The sequence below is a fragment of the Myotis myotis genome, unplaced genomic scaffold (genome assembly GCF_014108235.1).
Source record: "Myotis myotis isolate mMyoMyo1 unplaced genomic scaffold, mMyoMyo1.p scaffold_m19_p_11, whole genome shotgun sequence".
Classification (NCBI taxonomy): Eukaryota; Metazoa; Chordata; class Mammalia; order Chiroptera; family Vespertilionidae; genus Myotis; species Myotis myotis.
Window position 1 is genome coordinate 20,386,707 of NW_023416315.1, and position 26,548 is coordinate 20,413,254.

At 41.5% G+C, this 26,548-nt stretch overlaps 1 protein-coding gene across 3 annotated transcripts in view; it reads right to left on the reverse strand.

The window, feature by feature from the left end:
• Nucleotides 1–26,548, reverse strand: part of CREB5 (cAMP responsive element binding protein 5) — a 398,853-nt gene that overhangs the window by 77,249 nt on the left and 295,056 nt on the right. For all 3 annotated transcript variants that reach the window (XM_036327750.1, XM_036327749.1, XM_036327751.1), the window contains exons 6-7: nucleotides 22,733–22,859; nucleotides 17,164–17,274 (exon numbers count right to left, since the gene is read on the reverse strand). In XM_036327750.1, the coding sequence (XP_036183643.1) occupies nucleotides 17,164–17,274; nucleotides 22,733–22,859 (238 nt within the window). The remainder of the gene's footprint in view (nucleotides 1–17,163; nucleotides 17,275–22,732; nucleotides 22,860–26,548) is intronic.

Below are 26,548 nucleotides of genomic sequence, written 5' to 3' on the forward strand. Positions count from 1 at the left end.
ATTGGGGCAGGCTGGCCGGACCCCACCCATGCACAAATTCATGCACTGGGCCTCTAGTAAAAGATAAAGTTCAAAACATTCCTAATTCCAGAGGTATTGAGAGTCTTTTTAAAAAGCAATACATCTTGACTGATAAAAAACTTTATGCTACAAAAGGCTGTACCAGGGATATGCTCCCCTCAGAGAGAACCATGTTTCCTTTTCTTCTCACTTAAGCCCAGGTGGCTGCCTCCACAGCAAATAAACAGCGCTATCCCCAGGGATGGTGAGAGAGGAGTCCTGTCCATACTACTCATTCTTCTCTCAATACATGTAGACGGACTCTCTCAGATACGTTGTGGGATAAAAAGGCTTTTGTGGGAAGCCCTGGGAAAGTCACCATCTCTGACCTTTCTTGGGAAGAAAACTGTGTTTTGAGTTCTGAATGACTGACTTTTAAATACACGTTGGGAACACCACTCCTGGTGAGAGTCAGGCCTGCCTTTAATAGAGTTCTTTGCAGAAGATTCACTGTGGAGTTCCATAGGTAACACTGTAAATCCTTTGAAACATGCTCAACCCCACAGCACTTTTGGTAACTCAACAACCTTTAGTCAAGTAGAAATCAGTTAATTTAACACATGTGTAGAAAATCCACTGTGTGGCCAGGTAATGTGTTCATAATACGTTCTGGGTATTGAGAAGCTCAAAGCATAAAGTCCAGATAGAACACTGTCCTTTTGAATTCCTTTTGCCTGAATAAATATCAAACTATATTTAACTAAATTTTAGAAATTACATACCAAGTGATAATGGGAAATAAAAAATTCTCTTTTTTTCCAAAGCACTCCTGCCCTCTTTCCAATTGCCTTTTTGTTTTCTAAAGAATTAGACGTATGGAATGGTTTTCTATTGGAAAAGGATGAAGAAGCAAGCTTGGGTTATCCCATTAAAGAGAGGAGTTTAAATAATGATCTGCAAAACTGATTTTCCCTTTATTTTGCTCACCATTTTACACAATTTCTAAAAGCCTGATCTCAGCACATGTTAGAGCAGTCTGGGTGCAGGAAACCTTTCTCTGGCACTCCCTGCAATCCTCTCTTAAAAAGAATTCCTTCAAACAGATTTTTGGGATTGCTGTTTCCCAAACAACAAAGTTCATCATAATCCCAGAAATGGAAGCACAAGTGGCTTTTGTGATAAGCAAGACCTCAGTTGCACTTTGTAGACACTCCCAGCTTTGGAAAAATACCAAACAGAAAAGGGAAGTATAACTTCAAAGAAGAAATGACCAGGGATAAGTTTTATGGGATCTAATTGTACATTCAGAGAATGGAATACATAGCCACTGACTGACATTTCCATTGGATCTGCCCAAGCCATCTGCCCCCCATAACTTAGGCTTCACTTGAAGCCCAGAAGTGCTTCAAATTCCCTCACCTATTGGCATGTAAAAGCTGCTTTTACACAAATCTCCAGCCTACATATCAGCCAGTGATTTGCATAATCCTTAATAGCCCCTCCCCAATCCTTTTTTCAGCCACCTAATGCAAACAAGATCTGGCTCAAGCTTCCTTCAGCTAATCCATGCTGACACCATTTAGAAGGGAGGCTATTCCATGTAAGTTGGCACAGCTGAACAAGCTCCCCATTGTATAAACGCCAGTCTTGGTAGAAAGACATTAATGAACATGCCAGTGGAGAGAGAGCCCTCAGCTTCTCAGTTGCTTGTTGCACCCTAACTCTGGAAGCACTTTGTGAAACTTAAATGTTTTTTTTAACCAACGTAAGGAATTTAACTCCACCTCCTTGCCTGAATTTTAAGCTCTTCAAGACCCAGATCAAAAGCAACAATTTCATGAAGTCTGAAGACTGGCCTGATCCTACAATTCTCTTCCCAACACCCAATAATCAGGCTCTTCTCCACACTCAAAATATAATTTCTTGGTAGTTTTTTATAACTCCTACCTTGACCATATAAATGTAAGTTACTTAGAGGCTGATACTATGTCTTAAAACATCTTTGCAAAATCCACAGCTGTAGCATAAACAACACATGCTGCTTGAATACATACATACAAATATGAATTTTAATAATACATTATTAAGCAAATCCCTCCCCCCCACCCCCCGCAGCATATCCAGGTTTTCCCCTCACTCCATGAAAAGCCACCCCTTCTCATCCTTCCAAGCTGTTTAGACCAGTGCTGTTGAATAGAAATTTCTGTGATGATGAAAATGTTCCTTGTCTTTGCTGTTCAATATGGTAGGCACTGGCCCCATGTGGCTATTGAGTACTCAGAATGTGCTGGTGCAACTCAGAGATGAATTTTAAATTGCATTTTATGTGAATGAATTAAAATTGAACTGGCCACAAGGAGATCTCGTCAGCATCACCTTATGAAAGCAGATTAGGCACATAGTTTGTGTTTGTATTTATCACAACACTTTTATTTATCTGATTCCCTCATTGGACTGTAAGTTCCTAAAGGCTTGTGTTCTGCACAGTTTCATCCCCCAAAACCAAGTATAATATTTTAGAGATGCTCGATAAAGAGTTTCTGAGTGAAAGGATGAATAAATGAACTAATGGTTCAGTGGACTGGTAGAGGCATTTCTTCATATGTAATAAATCTACACACCAGATCTCTTGGAACCAAGCAATTGGGAACTAACAGATTAATGGTGACGATGTGACAAATTAGCTTTGTCTAAGGCGCATGCATAGCTCTTTAGCTTATCTCTCCTTACAAATGTAGGCCCTATCTTTGCATAACTGGAAGTGAGCAACAACTCCCTTATAGTCCCCTGGTCATCAAGCCATGACTCTGTCCAGACTTGCTCTTTAAGAAAATTCCCAGGAGATAAAGTTCACTGCAATGATGGAGTGAGATAAACATGCTTTTGCTGTGATCCCATGTTCTCACATACCCCATACTGGTCTACAGAACAGCTGAACTCATTCATCAGATTTGAAAATAATTAGGTCTTCACACTCTGTTATCACGGGTATGGTTGTTCCAAAGGGTATGTTGGCAAAGAGCCTTCTTTACCGTGTCTCAGAGACAACCACCCCCATCCAAGGTCCTGGGGAGCCCTTTCCCTCCTTCACTAGCATTTCTTCCAAGCCCACTTACAGAGCATAAGGGAAGGTCTCATTGAAACGAATAATGATCCTGGGTGTTTTGGAAAAAAATAAATGCCAAATGTTGGCATGGTACTGCTTGTGTCATTTTAGGGTACATAGTTGAGTCTCATGGCCAGACATAGTCCAAATATTTGTATAATTTAAAGCAATTTGTACAGACATAGTAAAAGTCTATTTTAGGCAATGGAATTTAATATATATTTCTTGGTGAGCCTTTGGTCTTTTGTGTAATTTTAGCCCTAATTTTTAACATTAGAACACTTAATGTTATAAAATGTTTTCATATTTATATGTTTATGAACTAACTGTAAAACAATAACAAGTATTTGAAATTCTAAAATATGCTACACTGAACTCTATTTTTTAAAATAAGTTTTGAATCACTTAAAAACTTTTTAATTTTTTATTTTTATGTATTTCAATGAATTGGTGAATTCAAAGCAACAGCTGTATGACTCCCCTGGGTTTCTATATCCAAGTCTCTATAAAGAGCACAGGAATCCAGTACATTAATCAAAAGTAGGAGTTGGATTCTAAAACTGAGTTCACCACAACTTTGCTGAATGATCAAAGGTGAGGTACTTAACCTCTCTTAGTCTCCGTTTTCTCTTCTATGAGACTATGAACTTTGTACAAGTGTGTTCTTTTAAACTGAATCATAGTTGCTCTAATGTTTTATTAGTTTTAGGTGTACAACATAGTGGTTCGACTTTTAAATACATTACGTGATCACCACTATAAGTCTAGTAACCATCTGTCACCACACGAAGTTATTACAATGTTATTTACTACATTCCCTATGCTGCACATTACATCCATACAAATATGTCTTAAACATCACGAGTTAAACCAATAAAAGAGAGAGAAGTATACTATAAAGCAGGAAAATTTTACTTTTTTAAAAGAGAGAATGGAAGGGAGGGAGGGAGAGGGAAAGGGAGAGAGAGAGAGAAACACTCATATGAGAGAGAGACATCAAATGGTTGCCTCCTATACCAGCCCCAACTGGGGCCGGGGATCAAACCTGCAACCTAGGTATGTGACTTTGATTGGGAATTGAACCTGTGACCCTTTGGTCTGTGGCGGTGACACTCTAACCACTGAGCACACCAGCCAGGGCAGGATCAAGTTTTTAAAAATATACAGAGCACGCCAAGTACTATGCCAAATGGTTTCCCCATGATTTCCTCATTTAATCCTCAAAATAATTCTTTAAGAGAGGCCCTACCATTATCCCCATTTTATATTTTATGGATGAGAAAAGGAGGAACAGAGAGGCTAAGCAACCAGGTCATGCAGTTAGGAAGCCTACTTCTCGGGTCTCTGTTCTCAATCAATGCTTTATTCTGCTTCTCAAAAGAACAAAAGACTCCTTTCCTCACCAGACATGACTTGGAGTGGTGAACACACAATAAAATATACAGATGATGTACTATGGAATTGTAACCCTGAAACCTGTATAATTTTATTAACCAATGTTACCCCAATAAATTCAAATTTCAAAAAAGAACAAAACAAAACAAAACAAAACAAAACAAAACAAAAACACCCCACCTTATTCTTAATTCCAGTTGACAGCTATGGCTCCCATAAGAGGTTAATAGTCTAGGTGAAAGGTATGAAAACATTTGGTAAGTCTTAAAATGTGAGTTAGCAGTCATTATTAACATTACTGTTAAATACACAGAGACTTGGTATTTTCCAATTTAATAGTAAAGGTTTCTAATTATTAAAAACTAACCCTCAAAGTTCATGATCTAGTGTGATTTGAACTTCTGCTGGGCGTAGATTTGAACTATATTTGCTACTCAGCTGTGGAAGGAAATGTGACGCTGAGTCTGGCCCTCTGTCCAGGGTCAGGATTGCAGTTTGTTTCTCTGTTTCTCTGGGTGCAGGGAAATGATGCACAGGTTTGGGGATTCACAACAATGCCAGACAAAACCCTCAGGAATGTCAGGGGCCTACTGTTTCATAAAAAGGAGGCATAGAATTGATGCTAATGATACCAGTAAATATTTGCCAACTGTCACCGCTTCCATGCTTCCACCCCTGCTAGAATCCAGGCATCATGTTGTTTCCAGGTTGCCAAAGCAAAGACCCAGCATGGAAGGGTCAGATCCCAGAGCTGGATTCAAATCGTCAGCCTGCCATTTGCTGGCTGAGTGATCTTGGACACTGTCCTCTGTATATCAGTTTATGTGCCTATAAAAACAGGGATACTGACTTCACAGGACAGTTGTGAGGATTAAATAAATAACATATCCAAATGCCTAAGTACCTTTATATGCAGTTCCTCAGTGCATCTTCACTGCATGGAAATCACGGGGGCAACATGGCCCATGATCTGCACTCAATGCATGTTTGACATTATCATATAATTAATTACTCATATCCATTCATTTGGCAAAGAGATATTCCAGTGCCTACTGGGTGTTGGGATTCAGATTCCTCCCCTCAGGGAGCCTAGGTATTAGTAAGGAGGTTACAGTTAACAGAAGGTTCACTGAACCTTAAAATAATACCCCATTCATGGCATATCATGAGAAGGCAGGGTTCTTTGGAGAAGACAATAGAGCTGGGGAAAATAGAAGGCAGCAGGGAAACTGGCAGACCAAATATGAGACGGATTGACTCCATGAAAGAAGCCATAGGCGTGAGTCCGCAGGAGCTGAGCCGGGCTGTTGAAAACAGGACACTGTGGACATCAGTTATGCATTGGGTCGTCAGGAGTCAGAAGCGACTCAACAGTATGTTAACAACAACATCACCTCATGGGACTTGAGCCGTTTTATATTTCCTGTTTAACTTCCTTGCTTGAGAATGGACTCAGCCATATTTAACCACCAGTAGTGACAAGATTGATCAATTTAAGTCAATATACTTACATAGTGACTGTTGACATAAAAATAGTCAAAGGTCGATTTCTCATAAATGGGATAAGAGTAGGATCCATATAAACCCTACCTCAGGCAGTTGTGAAAGACACAACCATATCTGCAGTTTATTTAAGATACTCAGCTATCTATTTAAATAAACAAAGGCTGGGTTAGATAAACACAGAAAATGCGGAACAGCCGTATTTGTATTCCTAGAGAAGCTAATATTTTGAAATAAATAAGTTGAATAGCTATAAAATTCAGAAAGCTTAAGAAGATTTAAAAAAACAAACACACCTCACAGCACTAAGCTTCTATGTAAAAGTCATGTAAACAAAATACTAAAAATCGAAATCATATTACCATCTGCATTAGTCTCAGAAGCATATCATTAGTAAAGTAAGGTAGTAAAGCCAGCTAATTAATAAGAATTTGAAAAATGCAGTAGAGGGGACAACCTGCTGTTATCATTTCCCCCCTGGATTCCTGTACTAACTCCAATTAAGAAAAATTGCCTTGAAGTACAGAAATATATCAAAGAAAAAAATTAAGTGGCCAAGAAACATAGAAAAAAATGTCCTCATTACCCACAATGTAAGAAATGCAAACAAAACTAGCAAAGATTTTGTTAAAAATGATGCTTAATACTTCTGAAAATGCTACAAGATAGATATTCTTTGATATTACAAGCAGGAATGAAAATTAGTATGAACTGTAAGAAATTTGACAGCGTATATACAAAGTCGTTAAAATGTTGATTCCTTTTGAACTGGTAATTCTAATTTTGGGAATCTATCCTAAAGGAAATAATCAAAGATATAATATAATTTCAGATTAGTTTTTTTGTTTATTTTTATAATCAATGGGTTATTGTTAGTAGAGAAAACATAAATATTAAGAAATGTAAATAAGAAACAGTTAAATTTTTATGTGACACTCATAGGATAAATTATACAATTATTAAAATGTTTTTTAAACATACTTGATATGGAAAAATTTTCATTATATCACATAAAATTTTTAAAAATAAAATTTTATATACATTTAATAAAAACCTAATTTTGATATATTACATATATAAGCAGGAAAAAAAGACAAAGGATATTTTCATTTTAACATATTCCCCCCAAAGTTTGCCACTACACATTTGATCCTTGAACAACACAAGTTTGAATTGTGTGGATCCACTTATATCCAACATTTTTTCAATAAATATAGTCAACCCTCCATATCTCTGGGTTTTGCATCCAGGAGTTCAACTAACCCCAGTTCGAAAACCGTATTCTCCATCACGGTTTAGAATCCACCTCTGTGGAGGGCCAACTTCGTTGTGTGCGAATTTTTAACTGCATGCAGGTAGCCCTGCCCCTTGCCTTGTTCAAGGGTCAACTGTGTAGTAATTTTGAACCGAAACGACACTGGAATTCTGAATTTATGTAGGTTTTAAAAAGTATTACTAGTAAAGTCTTGGGCCTGCAACAAAGGATTTCAATATTGAAGAATCAAAGCACCTTGATATCAAACCATTTCGTCTTCAGGTGGCGCTGCCCCAGGGTCCCAGAGGTCTCAGGCAGGGCTTCTCTGCAGAGCTGCACTTGGCTGAGGCTGGCAGAGTCTCCTGGTACCAATGCAGGGATATGGGAAATTGTGGGAAGGATTCTCACCTGCTCAAATATCTCTTTCTCACCCACTTGTCATGGGTCCTGAAATTCTACCATTGGTGAGTCAATCCTCTGATTTAGGTTCTACCTTATCCCTGGAACTTCAAAAGAAAACAAAAGCCCACAGTATGAAGTGACATATTAAGTAACATCTGCATCTAAATGAATTTATCAGACTTCCCTTCCTTCATTCCATCAACAAGCATTAATCAGGTGCATAGAAAGGGCTGGAGAGAACCAACGTGGGAACACAGAGCTGAATCAAACTGTCTTCTGTTCTCAAGGGCTTCCCAGGCTAGCAGTGAGGCAGGTACACAGCCGCATGTAATACAGAGCCAAGGAAGAGGTAAATAAGGTGCACATGGAGCCCAACCTAGCAGGAGGCATGGCTCCTGTCTACCTGAGGAAGGTGAGAAGACTTCAGAGGAAAGGTGCCCTTGGAGCTGAGTCTTGAAAAAAAGGAGTGCAGTCTGCAGAGGCAAAGGAAATCAGATAGGTAGGCAAGGCAGCCAGAGAGCGCAAGAGGCTCTCAGGGAGATGCTGGGCTCCCGGGAGGCTCTCGGAGAGCGGCCATGGTTTGCGAGCTGAGTAGGGTAGCAGAGCCTGGAAGTGACACAGGACCAGACTGAAACCTCACGTACCCTGGAAACATGGGCACATTCCCATGTGGAGATGCCAGAAGGGAAGGGGACGTTCCAGAAAAGGGTGCAAGCGAAGTGCTTGCCAACTCTGAAATTCTACCCAAGAGTGCTCCTGCTTGCTCTTGAATTCAGAGCCTGGCTCCCTACTGAAATCAGGTTACCGCCTTGCCTCTCAGGTTGCACTTTTAATCTCTAGGATCCAAGGACACAGTGGGTGACAATCTTGTCTTCCTTAACACATCTTTTCTGATGACTGCAAATATTGTTTCAAAATAAAAATGCTTGATGTTTACTTTTATTGTGTGGGACTTAACTAATCTGAGTATCTAATGAATGATTCATCTTGTTCAGACTAATGCACAACCTACCTTTTTAAACTAACAGGGGATAAAAAAAGAGACAATGTTATAAGGATACTACGGGGGGTGGGGTGGGGTGGTGGTGGAATTCTTTGTTTGTTTTGGACTTGAAGACTGGATTCTCCCTTTTATTTTTTAAGAAAAAAAGATCCAAATCTTTAGGAACACTTTGCCTCTTCTATCTGCTCCATTTTTCACCCCCTCAAAGCACACATTTTCTGACAGATCTTCTCTATTTCTCACATGAAAACCCAAATCAAGGCAGAACCATCATCCCCAAGTGCAAAGCAAATTTTCATTATTAGCTGTGCTGGCAAAAATCTTGGAAAGTGTAAGCTACATAAATTCCAAGAAAAGGACTGAAATATCTCTCTCCAAAGTAGAACTTCCCTGTAACTAGATTTGTGAAGTTTCTCTCCCCCCACCTGCCTCCCGCCTTTTCTGACACAAGCTGAACTTATTTGCACAGTGTTCCAAAGCAGACAGGGACACACACACGCACACACGTACATAAACACACGGAGGAGACGCGCCTGAAAACTGTCTGACGGGCTGTTCCGAACCAGACCGTGTGCAGTGTCCTTGCCCAAATGCATCTGACTTCAGGCTTGGGAACATTAAACAAACACAAAAACAAGACACGGCAATGCGCGTGCTGGGCTGGATGACAGAGGCAGTGAGCAAATATTGGGATTGTATTTCACCTGTTGCCATGGTTACCGAAACAGGGCGGATACTGGCTGAAAGAGAAAGGAATAAAACTGGGAAGACAATGAGTCCTTGGAGAATGTCTAAATGTGCATATGAGGAGCCGCTGATGTGGGTGGAGCGGGAACAGCCAAGAGAAAGACCCCCAATGGCAAGGGACATGTCAATACCCGGGTGTGTGTGAGTAGCGGGCCAGTCACCACTCCACATAGCCCAGCACAGATCTCCAAAAGCCCATGTAAGACCCATGCTGCCCCCAAATAACCAGCGATGAGACATGGGAAGTTTAGTTTTGCCTGGTGGCAGGCAAAATCAAGGCAGCTTGTGCCAGGTGCCCAGAGATAAGATGGTCAGCATGGACCCACACTCTGGATGACGAATAAGACTAGCTTAGTAGTCTCATGTCAACACCCCCGAGTCTCAGGGAAAATGATAGAAAATTGGGTCCATTTCTTTGGGCAATCATGATAGTTTCAATTCCCAGCTGATGTCAAAGGGGGGAAAAGCTGATTGAGTCACTTCTACCCCAGGTACTTTGTGCCTCAATAATCAAACTGCAGAAAAATGCTTCCGGAAGCACCTCCTTTAGAAAGGCCACTATCACAGCAACTAACAGATGACCTTCTGATCAACTTCTAACTAGCACATGGAGAGTGAAGTTCCATAAACTTGAAACCCAGAATCTGGGTTCTAATTCCACTTCTTCTGTTAATTAACCACGTGACCTTGAAGACATTATTAACTTGAGCTTCAGGCCTTCGTATCTCAAAGGAAAAGATTTTGCTAAAATAATCCCCAAATTTCTTTCCTGCCTATTAATCACCTTTGGAATTTGGTGATTCTTGGGCAATGATAATCTTAAATTCTCATTTTCAAAAAATATATATTAAATGTATAATCCTGTGTATTTGGGGTTCTGATCCACACGTGGAATATAAATTCTGTAGAAATTGATTCTGTCCTATAGAAATATAAACAAATAGCTTCTACCTCTGGTTAATGATCTCATAAGATAACCATTTACATTTTATTAAAAAGTGGCACAGCATAATTCTACATCAAACATTCTACAGTTTAAATGGGCCAAGTGGCAATGGCATACGCAAGGTTCGGAGAAGTGTTGTGGCTTTAGTTCCTCAATAGCTAAGCTCAAACTCAGCACTTGTCTTGGCCAGACAGAAATATGGATCGGCCTCTGTCCAGTGTTTAACTGTAAGGACTAGAGAATCTAATAGGCACAAGCTCATAGATGGCTGGGCCTGGGCTATTAATTTGAGGCTCAGAACCTGCTTTTATTCAAAGTAAATTACCATGGGGACGCCAGGGACAGCATGATATAAAAACAGGGGAGGGGCAATCAAAGAAGACTTGGGCTCAGGGCCTGGTTATGCCACTGGATGATGCTGGAAAAGGCACCTAACCTCTCTGTGTCTTTAAAATGAGCAACCTCCCTGGGCTGCTGTGAGGCTCCAATGAGACAATGCATGTGCAAGTGCTTTGCGATTTGGAAAGTGCTCTACTAATATAAACTCATAGGATGATCCTCCCCATTGCTGACAAACACTGTGGTTTAGGGCCAGGGCCAAGGGCCCTGTGCCTGGGGTCACGGTGCAGCACTATATTTCATCAGCTTCTATTTTCTTCCCAAATTACCCAACCTCTCAGCTTATTCATTTGTAAAATGAGATTAAGAATAGTGTCTCTGTCACTGGCTTGTTGAGGATTAAGTAAGATAATATATTGCAAGATGCTTTACACAGTTTCTGCCACCTATGCAAGTATTTGATTAATATTAACAATTACTATTTCCTGCCATGGTGTTTTAAGAAGGGAAGTTGCCTTTAAAAATGAAACCCATCGTATATATTATTGAGAACATAGATTTTTGTTGCTATTGCCATGGAATCTTCCATAATCCCTACTTATCTGCATATTGGACAGTGGTTTTTCACAGTAGTGAGGTAGGAAAATTCTGGAACAAAGTGGTCACCTCGGGTCAGCCTGTCATTGTGTTTTGATCACTGGCTCTAGGGACACATGGCTGCTGGCACAATGCAAACGTTAACGACAGCTTCTTTAAAGTCCACAGCATTTCCTGCCTCACCACAAGCTTCTGAGAAGCAGACAGCCTATTCATTCACCTCTTTTTTTATTCCTGCACTTTTAGGAAGTGAAGCTGAGATGCTTAAAGCAAACAGGCAAATTGAAAAAGTGCATTTCTCAAGCGCGCCAGAGAGATGTTACCTGGAGACTGTCTTTTCATGTGTATAAGCTTTCCAGGCAACTCCATGTGGAGCCCAGCTTCTCTGTGATTTATCTGTGGGACAGTGGGTGGCCACGGGGCACTGTCGGCAAACAGTTATCCAGCCCGATAATTAGGGAGGGGAAAGGCAAACACAAACACACCCAGGTTGACATTCAAAACAAAGTGGAGATTTAACCATGATTGCTCACTCTACCACCCCAGTTCTTGTCTGCCAATCTGCCAGGAGGAAACCAGAGCCAAGAAAAAAAGTGCTGTCAATAATTTATCAGTACAGCTGATTTGGGAAAAGTACAAATCTGGGTATAAGAATGAAGATCTGAGTTGGGAGCTCAGCCTTGTGTTTAAATGATGACCTGATCTCCCTAAGTCTTTACCAGGCTTTGGTGTCCTCACTTGTAAAATGAAGAATTTGAGCAAGGTCTTTACTAAGTAACCTCCATCTTTAAAAATCCCTGACTCTTGAATAGACTGTGCAACCTATGAGGGAAGGTGGGGGGTGAGGGGGTAAGAGATCAACCAAAGGACTTAAATGCATGCATATGAGCATAACCAACGGACACAGATAGGAGGGGGGGGAGAGATGAGGGAATGTGCTGGGGGTTGGGGGTGGCCGGGGAGAGGTTGATGGGGGAAAAAGGAGACTTATGTAACACATTAAACAATTAAGAATAAAAGAAGATTTAAAAAAAAATCCCTGACTCTCCAATCTTTTGGGTTTCTTTCATTTAGTCATTAATACATATATTTATGTATGCGTTCAATGAACTGTAAACCTAGCTGTGAATGAAGTATTGACAGTTGATGACCAAAATACAGCACAACCAGTCCATCACAATGGAAGAAACAGCACATTGATTGCTCTCGGTTCCTAGGAGGGCAATGATATTTCAACTTCTATTTTTTAAGAAACAGACATATTGCTTTTCTCTCAAGGAAATAATATGCTGTTTCTAGATATCTTTCAAAGAAAACAAATGTAGTCAGCTACTCTTTTTAAACATATATTTTTATTGATTTCAGGAGGAAAAGAAAGAGACAGAAACATCAATGATAAGAGAGAATCCTCGATCTGCTGCCTAAGGGGATCGAGCCCACAACTTAGGCATGTACCCTGACCAGGAATAGAATCATGACCTCCTGGTTCATAGATCAATGCTCAACCACTGACCCATGCAGGCTGGGTGTCAGCTACTCTTTACCTACTAATTAGTTAACTTAGCGTTCATCTACTTTGACTCTCTCCTTCTCAGTTCCACCCTTGCTCCCTACCCACTCTATCCTACCCTATTTCCATATTTAGGGTTTGGTTCTTTCCCATAATTTAAATCCAACTCAACTCAATTAAGTTCAGTTTTCATTCATGGGGCCTTTCTCAGTACATGGAGCTTACATGATGCAGGAATTACCTTCAAAGAATTTCTAATCAGTCAAGTGGAAAACAAGAAACATCAAGATAAAATGTGTTTGGTGCCCTGGCCAGTTTGGCTCAGTGGATAGAGTGTCAGCCCTAGGACTGAAGAGTCACAGGTTTGATTCGGGTTAACGGCATATACCTCAGTTGCAGACTTGATCCCTGGCCCTGGTAGGGGTGCATGCGGGAGGCAACCAATTGATGGGTCTCTCTCATATTCATGTTTTTCTTTGTCTAATCCCCTACCTTTCACTCTCTCTAAAATCAATGGAAAAAATATCCTCAGGTGAGGATTAACAAACAAACAAAAACGTGTTTGGAGAAAGAAGCAGAAAAGCTAGACCAGTCAGTGAGGCCACAGAGCTCTGTTTTAACCAAGGGGGAAGTTCCACATCACCAACTGCTCCTCATCCTTTCCAGGTTATCTGCTAGCCTGCACTATCCTTGCCATCCTTGTCTCCCATCTATACTAATAAAAGTGTAATATGCTAATTAGACTCGATAGATCGGATGTCTTTCAGACGTCCTTCCAGACAAAGCCACAGTAGCTGCAAGGGCCAAGGGGGGCCGGCAGCCGCAGCAGCCAGCAGTGGCAGCAGCAGCAGGGTGATGGGGGCAGCGCCTTCCCCTGATTGCCTGGTTGCCTGCCACAGAGGGAGGCCAGACTGTGGCTTAGGCCCGTTCCCTGTGGGGAGGGGGCCTAAGCCATCAGTAGGACATCCCCTGAGGGCTCCCGGATTGTGAGAGGGGGCAGGCTGGGCTGAGGGACCCCCTTCAGTGCACGAATTTTCATGCACCGGGCCTCTAGTTTGTATATAAATATAAATTAACCCTAAAGAATGTGATTTAATCTGTTGGTTACTGATATCTGGAAGCTGTATGACATTTTTGTCTAAAGGATAAATGTGTTGAAAAGCTTTGCCATTAGAGTCCGAGACATTAGCCTTTGCTAAGTGATGTGTTGTGGGCCAGTTTTTTAACTGCATGGAGCCTCAGCTGGCCCATCTGTAAAATGGGGATAGCACCCATGTTTCCTTCTTTTCCTTTTTCATTTCTCTGTGTGTACCTCCCTCTCTCCCTCACTTTCCTCTTTGGGTGTTCAAAATGTCCACGAGGTATCATGTGAATTTCCTTTCCAGCAGACACTCACTGATCCCAGGAACCTGGGAGGAAGAACCTGCTGTTTTGGGTGGTTGGAAAGATAGAAGGCTCTCACAAATTTGAGTTTGCTCTGACCCCCAAACAAAGTCCAATATGCATGTATCCACTTGTGTAATTATGAAGCCATATGTCAGTTGGCTTAATTCTTCTGAACAACAATCCATAAAACTAAATTATAATCTGCTAGAATTATGATATGACCAGCACAGATGTGGCTACAGTACACTGAAGTCACTGCTTGGTACTAATATACATTAGTCAAAAGAAGGACATGTGTGTTTCTTGATTTAGGATTTCCAGATTCCTGGGGACACCGATTTTGCTCTCCCACAATGGAAATGACCGATTTGGGGCAAGGAGAGTGGCTGTATTTTATTAAGCAATCACTAGCCAGATAGCTTCTAGCAAACTTGTGCATTTAAAACAAAGCCGTCTTAAGCTCTTGTCTATCTCCAGGACCTCCAAGTTTCACCAGAGATTCAGGATGATGGCTTTTGTCAGTGGCCAACAAGGAGTGTGAAATGAACACCACTGTCCCCAGCAGGATAGATCTGTAGTGTTGGGTGTGGGAGACGCCTCTCTGGTTTCTCTCCTGTGCTCCGAAAACACCCCGCCCCCCCTCCCCAGAGTGCATTCATCAAAATAGCCCATGTGTGACCTTTGGAAAAGTCCTTGAAAACAGTGAAACAAGAGTCTTAGTTGAAATCTGGAATTCATTCCAGTCTTACACAGGAAGAAAATTAGGCATAGAACAACAAAGCCTATAGTTCTGAGAAACCTGGGGAGGCTCTGGCTGACATGAAAATCATCGATTTTTTTTTCTTCACTACTTTGTTTTCCATAAAAGCTTTCATCTAAGTAACCAAAGCTGCTAGAAAATACTGTAATGTTAGTAGATGGCAAGCACTGGTTTCACCAGTGAATAATGCAGGCAGAATAAGAATAGAGATGCTGAGTAATATATTAGAAGTCACTTACTTAACACTTTTGCAAGCTACTAAGTAAATGCTATTCTTCCAATATAAAAGTGGCGAATGCTACCATTTCCCCCTGGGTTAACATATTGGCAATAATGGGATTAGGCATGGAACCTGGGGTAGAGAGAATAGTTGTGTTCCCTAAGCCTCCAACTCCATCATAGAATTCATTTGCCTAAATATCATGGATCTGGAAATATTTATTCACTTAGAATGTGAATCACCAGAGGAGTACGCTTGCTCAGTAAATTAAACTGTACAAACATTTGTGGGGTAACACTATTTTTATAAGTACAGACCAATTCCCTTTGTCGCCAGCTGATACTACTCACTATTAATTTGCCATACCATATGCTTTTATTTCATATGCATAAGTAATCACAAGCCTGTACTCCCTTTGGAAGCATTTTACTTCTTTGCCAGCAAGGAAAAGGGCAGGACACTTTGAGTCAAGTGGTAGCATAAAACCCAGTGAAAATCAATTGGCAGGGAAATTTGGTTTGGACTTATGTTTGAGAATCCACCTCAAGTTTGTCTGGGAGGTCCCTCAAAAAGGATTCAGACCTGAACCAAACAAGAAGATTCAGAAATAATCCAGCTGCGGGAGGGGCGTAGGATGCTCAGACCCAGAACACATCTTCATACACATGAATAACTTAACTTTTTCTTAAGTACCTTCACAGTTCATTTTTTATTTTCCTTAAAAAAAAAAAGTAAATGGCATTACTCTGGTCTCCAAAACTGATGCCAGTTTGAACTATACTCTGCCAGCAAGTATTTGGTTTGGCTCTGCAGGGCTTGAGTTGAAAAAATATTTGCCGATTCCAAAAAGATTTAACGAGCTTTGCTGAAGATGCCGGTGCCATTTGGCATGTCACATGGACTGTGGCATAGCAAAGAGAACTTCTTGACCACAGATTTTATTTGCCGGAGGTAGCCAACACTGGGAGTTCCAGCACTTCCTTGGGTCAAGAAGCTGCAAGTCAAATGGGTGAAGTTTCCAAGAGAAAATGACCGAAGAAGACATTTAAAAAAAACCAAAAAACTTGCTGCCATTGAAAATGAACTCACTGGGTTTTGATAGCTAATTTTCAGAACTGTCAAGAACATCCTTATACCAGCCATCAAACAAGGTCCCTAATGCTGCCAGTCAGCAAACCAAATAAATCTCCAACTTCTCACAAAAGGACCCATTAGCAAGAGATAGTCAAACCTTTTATTGTCATCGGAGAGCTTACTAATTGTGGTGTTAGAATTTGAACAAGGGTTGAATGACCTACTTCAAGCAACTTCACTAGACAAAACCAGCAAATTTACTTTATATTGCCAAGTTGAACATGCGTTGCTTTTTATTAATATTTAGAACATAAATGCATGAATCTAACACTGGGATTGGGAAGACTGACCTGACTGCACATAAGTCTCATATGTTAAAAGTCACTGAAGGCTGTCACCTGAAATCATGTGCTTCAGTTACTCTGCACTGATCCTCCCCAATCAACATCACATCTGACAACTATAACAAAAAACGCAAAATATCCCCATCATAGTGTGTGCTTAGAAATAACATGCATGTATAAATGGGTATGGGAACAGGGCGAGAGGCACTGAAACTGTGACCACCTTGAAGAAGAGAAACACGGGATTAGTTTTAATTTCAGGTTATGAGTAAATACACACATACTTAGGTGTATCCCACTTAACTGCTATGGATCCCCCCAAACTTCTCCATATCTCTTTCACTAAGGCCACGCGCCGATCCAATGCTCATTACATGATCATCTACTTCCAGGTTCAGTAACAAACACCCTCCAAGAAAGAGCCAAGCTCTGCACACAACCTTTGCACAGAAAGACCTATTCACCACAACAAAGACGGAGCCGTCTACTTGACTTGACTGAAATGTGGAAGCCAGAGTAGGAATCAAAAGAAAAACATCATGCAATAACAAAAGGGTGATTATACGTGTTATTTACCATTTTGGCTTCTGAATGCATCGGCTGGACTTGGGGAGAAGCACAGGGGTTGCTGAGATTTGGACCCTGCATTCCCAGGAGGTTGGAGTTCACTGACATTTGTCTCTCCATCTAAGACAAAGGAAAGCAACAGAGTCAAGAGGCTGAGGAGGCTGTCTAGGCCTTAGACAAAGCTGCATTTTTCTTTCAAATGAATCGTGTCTAGTTTCTTTGAATAACTGCGGAGAAAGTCTGTGGTTTGGTGAAGGGTAAGCAATGCACTCCTGAGCCTTGAACCCAACCACATCAAAGAATCACCCAAAGCTACACCTTCTATAGAAGATGCCCCAAGCCAAACAGAACTACCTTGTCATGTAGATCATTTCCAAACAAAAGTATGGAATATTTTCACTTTTGCAAACCCTCCAACTGCCACGAATTATACTGATTTTTATAGCTATGAAGAATAACATATGCACAGAAAAATGCTAGAAGGATATATAATATACCAAATGGTTATCTCAGGTTATCTGTGGCTTTTTCCCCCATCCCTAAATTTCATACAGAAACATGAATCATTTTAGCAATAAGAAAAAATAAAATTAATTTTGAAAGCATCTCTGGTGGGTCTGCCTGTTGTTCTTCCTCATAAACACAACTGAAAGGACCCAGCCAGGTATTTGATCCTCTGCCTCCAGCACATGTCTTCCTCCCTGTTAACCTCCTCATGACTACACAGCTGCAGTCTCAGGCCTCAGGGTGGGACCAGGCCTGTGGGTAGGAGAAGAAGGCAGTGGAGGGTTTTGATGACATGATCCACCGATCCCACATTGTCCTGCTAACCCGCTATGGTGTGTAGCATCAATATCATTCAAAGAGCTGCATCGAATTCTGGCATTTTTGTCTCCAGGGTGTTCCTGCTAAAAAGTAAATATAGCAAGATCTCTATTTCAGTCATGGGAGAATGTGCCTGATGAATATTTTCTGTTTAGCAGAAAATTAGCCCCTTTCAGAGAACCAAAATAAAGCAAATATACAGGTTTGGGCAAAAGTAGATTTACAGTTGTGAGTACCTAAAAAAAGTTTATTCTTGTATTATTTATTAATTATTGCATTATTTTCCATACAAAGAACTGTAAACCTACTTTTGCCTCAACCTCTACTTTATACTGAAATCATAGAAAATAATGAGACGTTCCTAGGGGGATTTTTCAATGCAAGAGCTTTCCATTTGTTAAAAGATGGAAATGAAAACAATGGTCGGAAATTTTAGGGAACCAGGTTTCTGCTCAAAGTTAGCCTAGGTAGTCTTTGCGAAATACAGAGCTCCTTCTCACTGAAGGAAAGCTCACAGAGGAGAGTTGAGAGCGATAGTTGAACTAAATGACCCTTTAATGCCCTTTCCATTGTTGAGGTTCTGTGACTGCAATTCCTGTTGTGCCCACTCCTGGGGCAGGGTGTGGCTATGACACTGATGTGTGGATTAGCAGAGGTGCTGCTCAGCTTCTCCTGGATGCCTGGTTGACACACCCCTCACTGCAACACCACCAGCCTTACCTTAGCCTGAATTAGTTCATCTGTATCAACAGTGTGTGGAGATGTCAAACTGTTCCAAAAGGAGCTATTGAAAGAATTTCCTAGATGTTCTAGAGCACACCTGCAAAACCTTTTGAGGCTTTACCAATTCAGTAAAATAAAATATTTAAACTCATATCACCCCAAGTTATTTTTTTATCCCAGCTGGTGTGGCTCAGTGGTTGAGTGTCGACCCATGCATCAAGAGGTTGTGGTTCAATTCCTGGTGAGGGCACATGCCTGGGTTGCGGGCTCTATCCCTGGTGAGGGGTGTGCAGGAGGCAGCCAATAGATGTTCTCTCTCATCAATGCTTCTCTCTCTCTCTCCTTTTCTCTTCCTCTCTCTCTCTCTCTAAAAAAAAAAAAAATTTAATAGAAATATATTTAAAAAAAGATTTTAAAAAGGTAATTTTTAAAAATCATGGTAAAATATACATAAGAATTTCCATTTTAACAATTTTTAAGTGTACAGTTCAGTGCCATCAACTACATTTGTGTACTCTAATTCTTGTGTGTGTGTGTGTGTGTGTGTGTGTGTTCTCTAATCCTTACATCATGACGATTGTTCTGGAAAATGCTTATTACTGATAACTCCCACTTCCAGAGGCTGGGGAACAGGACAGTCAAGTAGCATTTCACCCCTTTTTCCAGTAGATGACCTTCTCCTAGAGAGAAATCAAGCCCAACTCAGTTTTTGCCCTCAGTTTTCCCAAGGAGATCTTTGGAACGTCCGGCAGTACAGGTGACTGTCAGATGTTCCCACGCTGCTAGCCCTCATGCACTACAAACCTCAGAGCAGCCGGTTTTAGCATCTGGATCCCCAATCCACCGTGCTTCCCACTTTTTGGAAAAATTATAGTCTATGACTATTTCTACCCCGTGACTCACAAATTAAATAGAATTTTGAAAACAGGCTGACTTCTCTATCTAAAAAAGAATTGCATATTTCTCTCTAAATGATTATAGGGTCAGGAGCAGTCTCTTCCAAACAACTCTTCGGTGCTCACTAATAAGGCTCTGCACCGAGCCTGTGGCTTTGAGGAGTTGGCTAGAACAAGGGGTCAGAAGATGGGGGAGGCTTTGCATTGTCTGTAAAACATCCAGGTTAAAGAATTCACCTTTTTAAAAATATATATATTATTGATTTTTTTTTTACAGAGAGGAAGGGAGAGGGATAGAGAGTTAGAAACATCAGTGAGAGAGAAACATCGATCAGCTGCCTCCTGCACACCTCCTACTGGGGATGTGCCCGCAACCAAGGTACATGCCCTTGACTGGAATCGAACCTGGGACCTTTCAGTCCGCAGGCCGATGCTCTATCCACTGAGCCAAACGGGTTAGGGCTCACTTTTTTTTTTCTCCCTGTAAATACACTGGAGAACGGAAGCTAAGATACCTGCATTTCAGGGGGCTTTTGTAATAATAAATGGATGTTCATATCCCCAAATTATTTAAGCATGTAACTTTGAAGATAGAATATCACAACCCAGTGAGCTCCTTAAAGGCAATGCCTGCCTTGTTCCTCACCCCATCCTAGAGTCTACCATGGTAGTTGGCCCATAGAAAGTGCTCAACAAAAGTTTGTGGAATGAGTGAATGAACAAATACATCATTTTGTTTCAGACCCAAGGCTCTGTGAAATGTGTGGCATAATAACATAAGCTACCAATCAGTTAAATGTCTCACTTGCACCTGCAGACACAGACCTTTTTTATACCTGGAAATCATGGTTTTCTGTGGCAGGAACTCTAAAAGATGATGCTCAAAATGCCAGCATTATAGCATCAGAGCTGGTAACTTGATAATATGGAAGACAAGACTCAGATTTCTAGGTCCTGTAACTTTTAGGATATGCTTTTTAGAGCTTTTATATTTCCATTAGTTACATCTATGTCACTTTCGACCTCAGTTTCTCAACCTCAGCACCATTTACAATTTGAGCAAAATAATTACTTGTTGTGGTGGCTGTTCTGTGCATTGTAGAATATTTAACAGCATCCCTGGCCTCCACCCACTAGATGCCAGTCACTCCCCCCCGCCCCCCGCCCCAGTTGTGACAATCAACAGTATTTCCAGATGCTGCCCAATGTTCTCAGGGAGCCAAATCACCCCTGGCTGAGCATCACTGCTCTGGACTGACACTATTGTCGTGGCAGCTGCTACCTGTCCCTGACACGGGGTTGGGAACTCCTGTGCAGGAAGCATCCCTGATTTCTATCTACACTGGCTCTGCACCATGCACATGATTCTTCATTTCTATTCTGAAGCATCACCAGGAGGTCAAGTTGTACAATGAAGTGATGCGGCACAATAAAGAGAGGCAGGAAACAGGTGCTAGGTACCTTTCTTCTGGGCCCTTTCAACCCAAGTGTCCCACATTTGTCCCTGAGACTGGTACACACTTGAGTCAAATGGAAGAAAGGTCACTCAGTGATATTTTTTGAACAACGCATCAACTTTCTGAGAGGAGGCTAATTCCTTGTTGAGAGGAATTTAGAGCCTAAACGGAGACGGCATATGGTGGATGTCTTCATGCAATTAGTTGGGTTGAATAAAACCTGGGTTAATGCCATTGATGGTGCTGTTTTGCTTCATCGAAAGATGTTTACATTGAGGAACGTAGGTGAAGTCAGCCAGGTCATCTGACCCAATTTTGCAAAGACTGTTTCTAGCCTGAACTACCCGATATATGCAGTGGGCAAGTCCCTTTCTCTAAACTGGGGCACCAGGCCCCCAGGCCCTCCTCATTCCCTTCCCACTCGGATAAATGAGCAAACTGCTCAACCTGCCAGAGCCGAGCTGCTCAGTGTGAGTTTAGATTTGGGTTCCAGTCACAACTCTTCATTCACAAGCTGCGTGACATTGGGCAATTAGCTTTACATTTGTAAAGTGAGTGTCAACATTCCCATAGGATTGCTGTGATAGCAAAATGAAATAACAAAGGTAGACAATTCTTTAAAATACTCTGCAAGGCACTGCTGATACCAGTGTGGGAGGGCTTTAATAGAATTGTCACACCACTCTAGGGTTTTTGAGAATCCTTGTGGCCCTGTGACTAACACCAGCCACCAAATGTCCACCAATGCAGAATGCCAGGGAGGATGAAGAAGTACATGCAGGGGATCCCACGGAAGGAGAGCATGGTTCGCTCTGGAATAATCTGTGTCTCCCACCTATGTCCATCTGTTGTTTTCAAAGAGGAGCAGGAAAATATAATGGTGATGAGTGTAGACGTGGGAGTCAGACCACCTGAATTTCAATCCTAACTCCATCACCTACTGGCTCTGTGACCTTAGCCAAGTTACTCAGTTTCCTCATCTGTAAAATGGGGATAAGAACAGTGCATACCTCATAGGATTGTTGTGAGAAAGGAGGGAACATACATATCATGTAGATGTTAAGAGTGAGCTCTGGAGCAAGAATGCCTGGGTTCAAAACTCAGCTGCTCTGTTTCTCAGACAAGCAAGGTACCTTCACTCATTCAAAAAATGGGGAAGTATTAGTACCTACCTCCTAGGATCGTTTCATGTGTTGATAAAGTGCCTAGAGATAACTAGCACATGAGAAGCACTCAACAAATGCTGTGAGAATAATTGAGAGAGCATGGCATGCATGACTACATGTTAGAATTATATGTAGTACCATCGTTATTATTGGCATTATTATTACTCTGAGCCCTGGCCAGACCACTCGCTGTCAGTTTAAGGACACTCTGTAAATAGCCCAAGTGTAGAATTTGGAGTAGTCATAAAACATGTCTCTGAACAAATCTCGTTCCCTGGCTGTGGCAAGTTCACTTGTCACCAGTAGGGAGGTGAGCCTGTGCCTCACCAGGGAAGCACTGAGGAACAGGAAAGCCAGCAAGATGCCTAGGATGGACAAGCAGGCCCTCAAAGCCACTTGCACACGGCTCAGCTCTCTATCCAGCGGCCACTTTCTCCCCAGGCAGCCAGAAGCTCAGTTTCCCTTCCTTTTTCAAATGGGGCAAGACTGGGAGGAAGTGAGGAGCACTTACTGGCATCAGGACAGCAGAAGATCCCGGCATCGTAGGGTTGGGCAGGGTCCCGGGCATGGAGGCTGGCATGGGCTGTCTCTGTCTGTTGTGGATGTGTAGCAGAGAAGATAGAGAGCCTGGAACAGGCCTGGGGACAAGGAACGAGAGAAGCAGATATTATTCCTGATGCCCTGGGCAGGGGATTCACTGCCAGTTTCCCCGGGACCAGAACCAGCGGGGGCAACACCATTATATGCAAAGCAGATCAAATCTTCTGGTGGGAGCCACATAATTGAGGATATTAGGGAAATAATAACAAATAAAACACAAGTCTGGCTTCCTTTGCTGCTTCCTAGTTAATACATCAAATTCTACTTCATTTCCTGACCTCTGTTATCTAACTGATGTTCAATAGACAACAAGTTGATAAATCTTCTAACCCCTGCATCTTATCATGGGGACTCAGTGGTAAAATCCTGCAGTGATTAGGAAGTCTCTATCCTCTGGAGGACTTTAAAACCAGAGATGTGTGGGCATGTGTTTTATCCACACGCTCATACACCTCTGCCTGGAAGCCCTCCTGGCTTGGCTCTGGATACATTTGCACTGTCTGGATTTGCAGAGCCAGCTTCATTCATGAATTCCCAATAGAAATCTATTTTGACTTTTTCACTGTTCTCCACTGTGAGTGGAACAAAAAACAAAATCCAGGACACAAATGAAAGCAGTCGGGTTGTGTTCAGGCCACTGTAGTGGGACAAGTCTGGAGCCCAGCCCCCAATTTCCAACCCCTCGTTTCATAATAACTCGAGGTGTGAGGCTGTTTGACAGAAACTGATTTTGACCTGACCTGCAGGACTTGGGCAAGCACACTTTCCTCGGGGGAGAACACAGTTTGAGCTTTTGATTTAATTTGCCAGAAAATATTTTAAGGGCCTTAAATTAATGAGCCAGGGAATATGGGGCTGAGGGTAAAAAGGGAATTATTTGTGTTTATTAAAAATGGCAAACAAGTGACCTGCCTGATGCCCTTGCTCTGGGGAGTTGTATAAATGTCAGACCATGAAGTCAAAGACTTAACAACAAACAAGTAAACAAACCCGCCTCAGGACCTCTGAATGGGTATGTTAAACCACCTTATCCTGAATGCCACGATAGAAACTATTGCTAACAAAATGAATACATTTGTTTAAAAAAAATAAAAAGTCCTCATGTTAAACTTGGAGACAGAGACGGTCTGTGTAGGCCACAGATGGTCTGTGCAGGACTGTGCTTCAGGGAATGAGCCCTGTCCAGAGACCCTTCGAGCAGCGCGATACCTCCTCTCTGGGGCTCATTCACCTCGTGGGTTACTCGTGGAGAACTGGGAGACTGAAATGGGGAAGAGGCCAACACGCTCTGTCTTTGCAAGGCTGTCAGAATTCCAAAGAAAATCCACTTTTGCCTGATAGCTCCTTTGGAAACACAGTGAGCTATCAGCGTCTCACACATTATAAAAGGATGAGTCATAAATTAGTCTATATTGATATGTTTAGGAAGTTGTATAAATGAAAATAGAAAAGAATATAAAGTCTTTACACTGTTTGTGTAGATATACAGAGATTACACCCAGTTTTTAAAAATAGAATGTGTGTGAGTAGTTACATGTAAGTAGTTTGTAACAACGAGATGGGTGTTTTCAGAAAAGCACATGGAGTACTTGGCTATTCCTTGCCATGTGCCCTGGGGACCTCTGGAGTATGGATTAACAGTAAGGCCTAGGCGGGCCTCTGAAGGCCCGTCAGCTTTTCTAGTTCCTGGAAACTCTGGGTTTCAAGTGCTCCGGAATTCGCCAGCAGGTGTAACTTCGCCAAGTCTTATCTCATTCAGAGGTAGCTACATGGAATCAGAGAGGTGTACCATTGTGGCTCAATTGCCGGGAGCCGGTCCATGCTTGCTGTTTCAAGGGACCTGGCGTATATAGCATACTGTTCTTAATATGTTTGCTCCCCTTAGCGCTATGTGTTTTAACCAAGGTCACCTCTCCGAGAAAGGTTGTTTCCCCAGGTAGGGATTTTTCCCTGAAGTTAGGGAGGGGATAAAACCCCTTAACTAAGTGCCAGGCGAGTAATTAATCACTTTAACTATGAACAATCATGCTTAAGCTACATAATCTTTACTCCCTGGAATGGAGATAAGAAACGCCCTAACCTTTGTAATAGAGATTGATAGGATTGAATCAACTGGTATAAATACAGATGTAACAAGACAGAAAGAGACAGAACTTAGAAGACAGAACTTAGAAGACAGAACCAAGAGAGACAGAACCTAGGCACAGAACCTACACAGAACGTTCTCTAGAGATAGAAGAACTTCGCTGGAGAGAACATGGCAAAAGATCCTGGACAGAAACTGGCCTCAGAACTTAGAGACAGAACCTAGCGAGAGAACATGGCAAAAGATCCCGGACTGAACCTAACTACAGAAATTGGCAAGAGAACCTGACTAGAACCTGGTGACTGAACCTGGCTGGAGAACCTGGACAGAACCTGGCTGAAGAACCTAGCGAGGGAACATGGCTGGAGAACCTGGAGAACCTAGCAAGAGAATATGGACACAGAACCTGGCTGGAGATCCTGAGCAGAACCTCTCTGGAGATCCAGACCAGAACTTGGCTGGAGATCCCGGCTGGAGATCCTGGCTAGGCTGCTGATCAACTGAACACTGTCTCCCTGTCATTCCTTCTTCGCCGACTCCGTCCACACCTTTGGGGACCCCTGGACCTGCTGGGGTTGGACCCCGGCACTCAATCAACAGACAGTGCTCATTTATATTCTCGTCTTAATGTTTCGTTTGAGACATTTACTGAAAATAAAATAGCTGTATAAAACTATATCATGCTTGATAATTTTCAGTTCCTTTAAAGATAAGAATAATCTGAACTCCCCAGTTTCATGAGAAAGATTCATTGAGAGTATTCCTACAGATAGCTAATTATTCATCCATCCATCCACTCACCCTTTTACCTATAGACCTATATATCCATCCAGATAGATAGATGTGCATATATATACATCTTTACATGCATTACATACATGTATGTAGCCTTTTACCATATGTCTGTTTCCCTAGTCACAGAGGGAATAATACTGCCATTATAGACAGTTAAGGAAAAGCAAAAACTATTATAGGAAAGTCAACTAAAATTTTTTATTATGTTGATTGGCAATATCATCCTCATGAACAAAGGGCAAAATATATATACTATCACCATTTCCATTTTATTCTCAACATATTAATAGAAATCTTGTTATAAGTTTTCAGTGATGTTTTCTTTTTTAAAAAGAAATCAATTAACTTAATGGTAATTCGAATGGAGATGCTGAAGTAATTAAATTTAAAACAAGTTTTCATTCTTCCCAAGACTATGGGAAACTCCCAGTGGTATAGAGTAATTGGGGAATGGTATGTTTCATTCAATGCAATGTTCTTATTAGGTCAGTAATTTCCACACATGCATAAATCTACTCGGTTTTAAAATATCAAGTATTCCTTCATTAATTAAGGCTTTCAAGGTACTGGGTTCTCTTGGGATTAAAATAATAACTACCTAATGATGCCAATCAGACCAATTAGCAACATATACTTGAAGGGGAAAATGGCTATTTGAGAACGCTGTATGCTTGGATGCTAAATGATTTTGAATTATTGTTTTACATAGATTCTGTAAATAATTTCTCCATCCCCACCTACAAAACCGATGGAGTTTTCTAGGCTTCTTGCCTTGGCTTTTAAAACTACAAAAGCTGAAAGGAATAAAAAAATCTATGTCTATCCATCACAGGGCATACAAAGGAC